Raw genomic sequence first — 12,212 nt, forward strand, 5'->3', positions numbered from 1 at the left:
TTGTGATCTCTCTCTCTCTCTCTCTCTCTCTCTGTGTCAAATAAATAAATAAAATTTTTTTTAAAGTTGTTATGCATGCACTTTGATAGATAACTAGAGATTTTATGATAAGGCATGAGTAAAATTTCAGGTATCATGAAGAATCATTTTATTTGGCTATCACATTCTTGCTTGATACTTGATGATAGATACTTTTTAAAAAAGCATTGAAAGAATAATTGATTCATATATGAAAGGACTGTGGTCAAAGGAGCTACTCTTAGCATTAAGGTGCGATTTTGTGGTTGCAACTGTTGAAACGGTTGTGGGCCTTGAATCAGAAGACTGAGAGTTTGGTCTTATTTCTTCATGAAACTCATAACAACCTAGGCCTTCGTTGTCATCTGTGATATTACATTAGACTAACTGGATTCTGAGTTACCTATCCTACTAGTTCTGTTACAGTATGAACTCCCAGACTGAAATTGAGAATGAGACTAGAGAAGTTCTAGAGACCGTCACAGTCTTCTAGGACAGGGATAGAAGAAAAGAAAACAACTAAACTGTATTCTTTTATATAATTACAATGACTGAAACAGTATCAGCATACTGGTAGTAGTTTGGATTGAAATGAGTCTGTCTAGTAGTAGAGAATGTGCTTTAATACCAAGCTGATCTGAAATTCTGGTGCTGTTCATGTACTTTACAGAGACTTAATTCTGACCTAAATTTTTGACTATAAAAAATAATTTTAAAGTAGGATTCTGCGTAAGTCAAAAGGTGACTCAGTGGGTTAAGCCTCTGCCTTCGGCTCAGGTCATGATCTCTCTCGGTCCTGGGATCGAGCCCTGCATCAGTCTGTCTGCTCAGCGGGGAGCCTGCTTCCCCCTCCCCCCTTTGCTTGCCTCTCTGCCTACCTGTGATCTCTCTGTCAAATAAATAAATAAAATCTTAAGGGAAAAAAACAACAGAATGGGAAAAAATATTTGCATAGATTTATCAGTAAAGCGCTTGTAGCCAGAATACATTTAAAAAAAAAAACCTTACAACTCAACAGTAAAAAAGACAACCCACTTAGAAAGGGAACAAAGGATTTAATAGGCATGTCTCCAAAATAAATGTGTAAGTGGCCAGTAAACAAATGAAATGATGCTCAGCATAATTATTCATTAGAGAAATGCAAGTCAAAACCATAAGTGGCGGGGGGTGGTTCAGTCCGTTGGGCATCCAGCTGCTTTAGATTTCAGCTCAGGTCAGGATCTCAGGGTCCTGAGTCAAGCCTCACCTGGGGCTCCATGCTCAGGGCTGAGTCTTCTGGAGGTTCTCTGCTCCTTCCCCCACTCTAGAGCACTCACTCACTTGCTCTCTCTCAAACACATACGTCTTAAAAAAAAAAAAAGTAGATAGCATTTCAGACCCACTGGTGTGACTCTAATAAAAGGGTGGTGGAGAGACACGTGGGTGGCACAGTTGGTGAAGCCGCTGACTCTTGATTTCAGCTCAGGTTCTGATCTTGGGGTCCTGGGATCAAGCCCCATTTTGGTCTCTGCACTTGGTGAGGAGTCTGCTTGAGGATGCTCTCCCCGCCCCCCACTCATGCACACTCTTTCTCTTAAATAGGCAAATCTTTAAAAAAAGAAAAGAAAAGAAAAGGTAAAGATGGGCGATAACAAGCGTAGACATGGATATGGACAAATTGGAACCCTCGTACATTGCTCATGGGAATGTAAAGGGTTGCAGCCTCTTTGGAAAACAGATGGCAGTTTCTGAAAACATAGTTACCGTATGGCAGTTAAACAGTTATCATATAAATCAGTAGTTCTACTCCTAGGTTTATTCCCAAGAAAATTGAAGATACACATCCAACACAGAAGTTTATATGTGAATATTTATAGTAGCATTATTCATAATGGCCAAAAACTAGAAACAACCTGAATCTCCAAGAATTAATGTATGGGTGAACAAAACAAAAAAATTTGTCTCCATACAAAGAAATATTATTTGTCCATAAAAATGAATGAAATCTGAGACATGCTAAAACTTGAATGGACCTTGGAAACAAGCTAAGGAAAAAAAAATTAGGTACAAAAGTCACATAATGTATTATTCCATTTATGTGAAGTATCTGGAATAAAGATTAGTGATTTCTAGGGGGATAGGAGGAGAAGAAAAAGGGATAACTATTAATTGAGAGGATGAAAGTATTCAAAATTAGATACTGCCGGTGGTTGTGTAGTACTGAATATACTAAAAAACAGTGAGTTGTACACTTTTAAAAGGGTGAATCAAAAAAAATAAGAGGGTTAATTTTACGGTATATGAATTATATCTCAGTAAAGTGGTTTTTCTTAAACTGAGCCTGAAAAACTTATAAAGGAGTTATTTAATCACTGAGCTTAAGATACAATTGACAGTTATTGCTTAAGTGTCAGTTCCACATTTTCTTCAAACCTTTTCCTGTAATTTTGTCCTCTTTACTGTCTAATGTTTATTGTGTTTGGTGTTTTTGTTTCCTTAAGTAAGTTCTGGTTAAAACTTAGATCACTTGAAGCTTTTTCTTGTTTAGACGTAGGAATAGGATAAGGAATCTAGACATTCATTTCTGATGTTTTTTGCCTTGATGACACAAGTAGTCATCTGTTCAGGGTTTCTCTTATGAGATGAAATATATATGTAGATGCCTAGGAACAGGAAGCAATAATGTAGAAAAATATATTTTATATTTTGCTTTATGTTTAGTTATGGAAAGAGAAGTTTAAGAAAAAATATATAAATGAAGCTTTTTCAAAAACTTCAAAGAGAATGTTTAACAACTTTCATTTCTTCATGTGAGGTTTTAACATTAAAATGTTATTAAAAATTATTAAACATGTTCATTTTTAATAACAGATAATTTATCATTACAGATAGATTTGACCAGTTTTGGGCCATCAACCGGAAACTCATGGAATATCCTGCAGAAGAAAATGGATTTCGTTACATCCCTTTTAGAATATATCAGGTAGGAAGTGACATTTTTAACAATAACAACTTGTGAATGCCTCAGACATCTTACTTCTTGAAGTAGTGTGGTGTAGTCCAAAACTCTTTAAATTTGCATAGTAACTGAAGGGTATTTGCTAGGGCTTTCCAGAGCTCTGTCTCTGGGTGACAATCAAGTCAGAGACTACATTGAAATATTTTACTCATACGCAGTTGATCCTCATTGTTTGTGGATTCTTTATTTGTAGATTTGCTTGCTTTCTAAAATTTATTTGTAACCCAGAGTCTCAGTACTTAGCAGCGCTCTCATGGACATGTACAAAGCTACAGAAAATTTGATTCACCCAACATGCACATTTTCAGCAATGTTGTACTTTCTTGTTACTGTTTTCCTACTACAAACAAGTGACTTTTCCCTATCTGTTTAGTGCTATCCTTTTCACATTTTGTGCTTTTTATTGAGGATTTTGTTTAAAATGGCTCCTGAGAATAGTACTGAAGTGCCATCTTTAAAAATAAATGCACAGGGACGCCTGGGTGGCTCAGCTGGTTAAGCAGCTGCCTTCGGCTCAGGTCATGATCCCACCATCCTGGGATGGAGTCCCACATCAGGCTCCTTGCTCAGCAGGGAGCCTGCTTCTCCCTCTGCCTCTGCCTGCCACTCTGTCTGCCTGTGCTCACTCTGACAAATAAATAAATAAAATCTTAAAAATAAATAAATAAATAAAAAGAAATGCACATATAGGATGCGTGGGTGGCTCTCTCAGTTGAACGTCTGACCCTTGATCAGCTCAGGTGATGATTTCAGGGTTGTGAGATCAAACCCTGGTGCGGCCCCATGCTGGGTATGGAGTCTGCTTGAGATTCTCTCTCCATCTCCTCCTGCCCCGCTGCCATGTATGTGCTATTAAAGAATAAAGGAAACACACATAAAACAAGGTTATGCATTGGTCAGTTGAAATACATTTTGTGACCAGAGACACACAGTACCCCAACCCTATATTTCCCCCAGTAACAGTGGTGGCTTGGTAATTACTAATTCAGTGTTTACAGTGACTTTATAAAAACCACAAATAAGGGGAATTAATTATTTAAGTGGTGAGTCTTTAGTATTGCAGAACAAAATAGGTAAGTAGAGCTCTCCTTATGGCACACTTTCATGGAGTAAAGAAATTTCCCGTTTCTCTGGAGTACTTTAAAACTCCTAGGTAAAAAGTTTTGCATATAGCAAATTCTTTGTAAATATTTGTTGAGTGAATGGTATTCCAGAAAGTAAGTTACCTATTATCTTGAAAAAGCAGTTGAGAATAGAAATTGGAAACAGTATCACAGATATGGGCTCTAATCCCACAGAACTTCTATTAAAACTCAGAGAGGTTGTGTCATAAATTCCCCTTATAACCTTTTTTAGTATGCCAGTCTTTACTCTGCTACTCTGTAGTAATTGTTTAAATGTTTTAGTGAGGCATCAGTCACATAACTATATTAAAGAGGAAAACAGATTGATTGAAAGCAAGTACACAAAAATCCCAGTAGAGTCAAAGAATGAAAAGTGTTTCTGGTTTAAATAAGGCTTCTTTTCATTGATTTCATTAACATAATGGTAGATAGACTATTTTTAGATCATGGATTCATAATGTGTACAATAGAAATAAAATGAGAAAAATTCCTGTTGGAATAAGACCAGATGATTTAATTAGCCACGCTTCTCTGTTTCCTTTTTTTAATTCCACAAGTCTTTGTTAACCACAGATATTATAGAGGGGTTTGGAAATACCGCAGCTTATTTATTTATACAGTCTTGTATTATGAAGAATCTGAGGCAATTAACACAAATATATAATCAGAAAATAAAAGAATTTAAAGTCAAAGCCATATATCATGAAAAATCTGAGGTAATTTACAAGAATTTATAATCACAAAATAGAAAAGAATTTAAAATCAAAACCACTGAAAATGAAAAAATGGAAACTTAGCATAAAATTACATAAGCTCGGAATGAGTGAGGTACTCAGATTTATTCAAATTGACCTGCACATTTGACCCTGAGTATTCTTATAGCCAGAGCAAGGGAAACGAGATGATGTAACTTTTTTTTTTTTTTTTGTTATACATAAGGAGAAAGCATACTAGATTATTAGGGAAAGCTAAAGCTTCTCATGCATTCCATAGGGAAGAAATTTCTCAGGTGACTTCATTTACAGGGAGTAGAGCAATATTTTTTATAACTTACCTATAGTAAAAAATATAGTAGTTTTCATAAAGCTGCTTCCTAAAGTGTTATTCAACAGTAGCTAAAGACAATGAATTTTAAGCCCTAGATCATCCACAGTATAATAAAAAATTGGATGAAGTAACAGGAAGGCTAGTACTGGAAAGACTTCTGGGTTATTTTATGGAAGAATGTTTATCAGATAAGAAGGAGAGTAATTGAGGGAGCAGAGCATTTGGGGATCGGAGTTAACAGTAAAGGTTAACCCAGCAAACGAGAGGTCTGTGGAGAACTGTGAAGAACTAGGAGGGGGAAAATTACTGCTACTCATGTGGGAAAGCATCAGTCTTTTCTGTGTATCGAGGAATAAAGCCATCTGCTGGAAAGAGAGGCGTGCAGCAGTTTTGGAAACTCTTCTGTGTGACAGTGGCCAAGTAGAAGGGTTCCTATAGTTGCATAAAATGATGTGAGAAGGAGAGATGGTAGGAAGACCTAATTGTATTAGAAAAGAAATATCTCACATTAGATCCCTCTCTATTACCACCTACACATTCTGTAAGGGAAACTTTTAAAGAGCTAGATTCACTAGTGATAAGCTTTTAATTATTTCACAGAGAAAAGCCAAAAATGTTGCTGGATTTCATGGACTAAGTATAATACTTACAGTGAATAGGATTCTTCCTGTATTCTGTAAATCCCAAAGAGAGAGTGTACTTTTTCACCATCACTGACATAGAGATTGGTGGTTAAAGTACATACTAAAAACCATAACAGGTTATCATAGAATTTCAGAGTAGTCCTTAAGTTTTCTGAGTGGATTTCAAAAACAACAAAAAAAATTTTTTTAAGTAAGCTGTATGCCCATTGTGGGGCTTGAACTCACCACCTTAAAGTCAAGAGTTGCTTGCTCTACTGACTGAACCAGCCAGACAGCCCTCAGAAATGGTTTTTCAACAGCAGCCCACTTTAGGGCCAAGCTTGGAAGGGGAGGTTAGGTGGGGACAAGTGGGGTTGGCTCAGGTGGTTGGACTCCTCTCTTGGGGCCTGACAGTTTGAAAGTCATCTCTCAATCTAGACAGATTCAGGTGCTTTGTCTAACTTAGATAGTTTTGATCTAGCCTGCATTTTGGATCAAGTGATACCCTCAGAATGCTAGTGGTATTTTTGAAGGTAAGGCTGGATTTTAAAAAAAAAAATCTGTGTAGTAGGTTTAGCACAGTCTTTCATATACTGTGAGTGCTTTGTAATTACTTAATTTGAAGTATTAAATTAATAGGTATTAAAAGCACCAAAGATTAAAAGAAAAGAAAAACCTGCTAAAGATCATATGTTAAAGCTTAAAAACAGACTTTATTGTTAAATAATCCTGAACTGAAAAAGCTAGCAATTTTCCTTGGATTTAAATGTATGATGACTTTAACAAGGATAGTGCTACTGTAGTAGTTAAGAAGACAAAACACTTTTAAAATTAACCAAGGGGCGCCTGGGTGGCTCAGTCCATTAAGCATCTGACTCTTGATTTCAGCTCAGGTCATGATCTCAGGGTCCTGGGATCCAGCCCTGCATCAGGCTCTCTGCTCAGCAGGGAGTCTCCTGGAGATTCTCTGTATCCCTCTGCCCTCCCTGCCCACATGCATGTGTGTTCTCTCTCTCTCTCTCTCAAATAAATAAATCTTGAAAAAAAAATCAATAAAATTAAAATGAAGGGAGAAGAGCAGGAGAAAGTGAAAAAGGTCTAAAGTGTTGGAAGGGTTGAAACAGTGGTATATGGTAGTGTCAAGATCACAGTTTTGCTTTATTCACTTAGAAAATTGTTTTGACCTTTTTCTGCTTCTGTTTCCTAGTCTGATAGTTTGTGACTGCATGTTAACCTCATTGAGCTCAGAAGGTTGGAAAATTTTGGAGACGTAAAGGCTAAAGCACTTGTCCTTGAAAAAAAAGCATTTCCTAGAAAGAGCGCTCAACTAGGACTAGCACTGAACTAGGAGGACCTCCCCGGTTCTGTGGGGGTCTGACACTGACAGGCTGTGTGCTCACAGCAGGTTACTCAGCCTGGCTGAGCCCTTGTGTCCTCATCCGTGAAATGAAAGGCGCATGACTAAGTGAATTTATACATCTGGTTAAAGTTTTTCTTCAAAGAAGCCGTATAACAGGTTTGTATAATTCAATCAGTGACACTCTTATTTTTTAAAACATTTTAAACTCCTTACTTCAGAGCAGATGTTGTTTTCTTACAACAAACATAGTCCTTTCATTTACAGTGCTTTATGACTTTGAATCACTTCTGAAACTGAAGGTAGTTTATCTTTTTCATGAAGACAGGGTAATTGTTTTGTTCATGTGGTGTGTCCAGGGTCTGGAAGAGTGCCTGACATGTAGTAGGCATTTGTGAGCGTTTGTTAATTCATTAAATCATTCCTTCTGTCCTCAATAATTGATTTGGGGCTATTCCATTATACCATGAACTCCATAGTAACGTACCATAATGCATTCCCAGGTCCTAGAAAAGTAGCTTATGTGTGGAATTTAGTGAAATAAAATATAACAAAGTCTAAAGACATTCCCCAAAGAGGAGTTTCAAAACTGTTCTGAGCTATATACCTCCTAGCACTTACTTGAATAGGTAGGTTCTGGCACATGTACTTCACTGTAGTTTCTATACTGTGCATATTTTAAGCTCCTATAGGGGAAGTGTATTATACTATCATTACTTACTATGTAGGGGTTATTATTGTTAGAATGGTGGTGCAGATGAACAGAGTGGGGTTGTCGTTTTCATGTTTATCATTATGTTCAGGGAAAGATTGTCAGATGTATTCAGACCTCTCATTGTGGTATCACAACAGAGAAGGATTTGGGGAGAGAAAACGTGAGGGGGGAGGGAAAAGAAAGAGAGAATGAATGTGTGAGAGAGAAAATGGTTTTATAAAGTTCTATAATTAGACTGAAAGTGGGAAGCTAGAGAATTCTTAAAATTTGCTTGACAAAACGTGGCTGCCAGGTGGGGACTGTGTTAGGAAATAGCTTGCTGCCCGATCTTTCCTGTGCGAAGGAGTTGATAGTTTTTCCTCAAACAGGAGGATCCAGCTTTCCTGTTAGCTCTGTGTCTTTCCAACTAGGTTCTTAATTGAATTTGATTAAAATTTTAGGAGTAAGGTATGTAAGTGAAAATAAAAATTTAGGAGTCTTAGTTTTTGCCCATTTCCTTACTTTTGCCATTCCTGGCTTTTTCCACTTCTCTATTGTGTATTTTTGAATCTTCTTCATGCCTTGACCACAGGAAGATGGGCTCTGCTTTCTGTTTTCCTAATTATATAGTCTAATGGGTAATGCAGGCTTCTGTTGCTGACTCTTTTACAGCAGATTAGTTTGTATGATTAAGATATTCCATTAAGTGTAGCTTTTACTTAACACAATATTTTGATGAATTTGCGCCTTTCATTTCTTTAACACAATAGATATAAATTGTGCTATTTGTGACCTTAAATTCATAATAAATGTAAGCAGAACCTGAAAATCTAAGTCTATTAAGATAAATGAAAGGCATCACTTTCACTAAAATACTTTTCTTTGCGTAATCATAATAAAATTCCTGTGTAGCAAGGTGTTTGAAAAGGAAGGGGCACTGAGCCTCTTTAAGTCAGACCCACTTCATCTTTGGAAGCCTCGGAACCACCATATGAAGTAGGGATCATTGTCTGATTTTTACCTATGAGGAGACTGAAGCTGAGGGATTTTAACTTATTGGCTCAGGGGCACACAAATGACATGTGAAAGAACCAGAAATCAAACCTAGGTGAGATTTTAAAAGTATAGTTAAGTTTACAGAATTTTCAGGTCGTAATTATCCTGTAAAGTGAAATCCACCTTGACAAATTGATATAAACATAGAAGACCTCTAACTGGCAAGACTCTCTAAAGGCTGCCTTGTGTTCAGATTGTTGGAAAACTTCATTATTTTTCATCTGTAGCTTGGTTGTATGGGCTCAAAATGAGTATAATCTAGTGACCGACTTTTAGTGGTATAAGTAAAATAGGTACAAAAGTAATCTAGAGATGCAGTTAGACCAAAAATGTGTCATTTCTATCATTTACATAACAGTTTAGTTTGGTGTATGAGTTTCGGGTCTGTGTTCCTGAAATCCAGGTGCTTCATATTAGCTAGTATTCTAGAGATGAGGTTGATAGCAGAAAGTGTTTCAGAAATGTAACCTAAATATTATTTAGAATAGCAGATGTAAACAGATGGTGGTTAATGAGGATATCTGTTAAAAAGTTTTGTAAAGTGACCATGAAGGCCTTAGGCATTAGTATTTACATTGTAGAGTGAAAATTGGACACATTTTGTTGTGTCCTTCAAGAAGCAGTGGATTCATAAATGCTATACTGCCAATAACACTTTGTGTAAGAAAAGTTTATTTTATTCATTCATTCATTCAGCAAGTTCATTGACTCATAGAAATTTGCACGCCATGCTCCATGCTGTGTATGGGGGATACAAATGTTGATTCATATTATATGTCATCCTTCATAGAGCTTGTAGTTCAAAGGGGGGAAGAAGCTAATCAAGTAAGTATACAAACAATTTAAAATCACAGCTATAATGATTGGTGCTGTGAAGCAGAGATATATAATACAACAAAGGCCTAAATCCTCTAAGGAAAATTTGATCCAGTTTTGGAGGGCAGAGGAGGCTTTGTTGCTGAAGTGTTCTTTTCAGGAGTCAGCAGATGGGCGGAATTGAGGAAGGCAGAGTGATGAGAAGAGCTCTGTAGGCAGAGGGGACATTGTTAAGTCTTGAGCATGGAGTTGAGGAAAAATAAGGTTGCAAATGTAAGGGATAGACCATATTAAGGAGTTTTCTTTTTATCCTCTGAAAATTTTTAGTAATCTGAATATCCATTCGTATTTAGATTGCTTAATTACCTCCTTTGTTCTGTATGTTATTCTAGAGTTAGAAATAAATTCAGAGAATCCTCTTAGGAACAACCTAATGGTATTAGTTTTAGTTTTAGTACTTGTTTTCTAAGAAAGTTAACATAATTCCTAATTGTTTTTGGAAGTTGTTCATCAGTTAAATGATGTCAAAGATTAACTTGTCACTTCCTATACTGAAGAAGGAGTCAAAATTTTAAGTTGGTTTCAGAAATTGGGGCACCTGGGTGGCTCAGTGGGTTAAGCCTCTGCCTTCAGCACAGGTCATGATCTTGGGTCCTGGAATTGAGCCCCACATTGGGCTGTGCTTGGTGGGGAGCCTGCTTCCCCCCTCTCTCTGCCTGCCTCTCTCTGCCTACTTGTGATCTCTCTCTCTCTCTCTCTCTCTCTTTCTCTGTTAATTAAATAAATAAAATCTTTAAAAAAACAAAAAGAAATGCTGACTTATGAATTTTGAGAAGTGAGAACAATAGAAATGTGTGGCAAATTATGGTGGTATTTGTTAGGATTCCCCCTCCTCCAGGATTTTGACAGTTTGGGTGAGAAATTGTGATTCTGTTCTTTAACCATTTTCCATTTTAGTTGATATCTTGTAATAACATGTAGCACAAGAGGCCAGAGAAAAAGAGCAGGGACTTACTGGGTGGTAAACTGAGCATTACTACCTTTAATTTTGTTTTTTTGGTCATTTCCAAAAAAAATACTGAGTAATTTGTAGTATATATTTAACTGTATTTATCTGGGCACGATAGCCCAACCAAACTGACACAGGAAATTTGCCATCACAATAGGTATATAGGTATCTTTAAGACTTTGCTTTTCATTCTTTTGGGTATATACTCAGAAGTGGAATTGCTGGATTATATGGTTAATTCTTTTTTAAATTTCTGAGGAGCTACCATACTGTTTTACATAGCAGCTGCACCATTTTACATTCCTACTAATAGTGCACGAGTTCCAATTTCTATCATCACCAGCACTTACTATTTTGTTTTTTGTTTGTTTTTGATAATATTGTTTTTAGATGGAAGATGTATCTTTTTTTTAAATTAGTAGTTACATCTTTTTTTAAAATTAGTAGTACATGTATTTTTTTTATTAAGAAGACCCCTCCCTATACATCTGCAGGTTGTGTACATTGTTATCTCACCATCCTTTCTTGTAAGATAGATTTCTTATATGTATATCTTATTCATCTAGAATTTATTTTTATGTGCTGTGTGAAATACAGAGATACATCTTTTTTCCCTTCCATCTGCTGACTTGTAATAAGACCATTTATTAAATAAACTAGGGTCTGGTAAACCTTTTCTTTAAAGAGCCAGATAGTATATATTTTCTACTTTGCAGGCCAGATGGTCTCTGTTGCACCTGTATAACTCTGTAGCTTAAAGCAGCCACAGACAGCTTGTAGATGATGGACATGGCTGTGTTTCAGTTAAACTTTATTTACAAAAACAGGTGAAGATCACAATTTGATTTGCAGGCCATAGTGTATTGACTTCTGATACAAACTGTCCTTTTCCTGCTGGATAAAAATGCAAGGTCAGCTTTACATTAAAATATTTTAACTACTGGGATTTATTTTTGGTTTTCCTGTTTTGTTCCGTTGGTATATTTTTTTATTCTTAAGCCCATATTATTTTTATTTGATTTTATTTAGTTCTCTGATACCTGCTGGGGAAATTCACCCCCCTCCTTTTTTTTTTTAAAGTACTTTCATGTTTATTCTGCCATTAATTTTTTTCACAATTTTTAAAATAATTTTATCAACTCCCAATAGCCTTTTGTTCATTTATAAGTTAAAATACATTAAATTTCTATTTTTAATTTTAGTAGAATTAACCTTCTTATGTTATTAAGTCTTCCCAGATAAGAAAATGATACATCTTTCTTACTACTCAAATTTTATGTTCTGTTTAGATTTTAAAATTCTCTTCAAATAGGCCCTGTACTTTTCTTTTTAATTTAAGTGTTTTGTAGGTATTACCTTTCTTTCACTTCCATTTCTGCATGTTGTTTTATGGCATCAGCCAAAAAAAGCAAAAACAAAAAATACCTCTCCCACTATGTCCTATCAACTGTTTGTTTTTCTTGATTCATT

General features: G+C 36.0%; 1 protein-coding gene across 6 annotated transcripts in view; it reads left to right on the top strand.

The window, feature by feature from the left end:
- ATG5 (autophagy related 5) overlaps positions 1–12,212 on the top strand; it is a 125,109-nt gene that overhangs the window by 67,065 nt on the left and 45,832 nt on the right. For 5 of the 6 annotated variants that reach the window (XM_032338917.1, XM_032338920.1, XM_032338919.1 and 2 more), the window contains one exon: positions 2,886–2,980. In XM_032338917.1, coding sequence (XP_032194808.1) covers positions 2,886–2,980 — 95 coding nt within the window. The remainder of the gene's footprint in view (positions 1–2,885; positions 2,981–12,212) is intronic. The other variant, XM_032338922.1, reaches the window with a different exon arrangement.

This window comes from Mustela erminea, chromosome 4 (assembly GCF_009829155.1).
Source record: "Mustela erminea isolate mMusErm1 chromosome 4, mMusErm1.Pri, whole genome shotgun sequence".
In the NCBI taxonomy this organism is placed as follows: domain Eukaryota; kingdom Metazoa; phylum Chordata; class Mammalia; order Carnivora; family Mustelidae; genus Mustela; species Mustela erminea.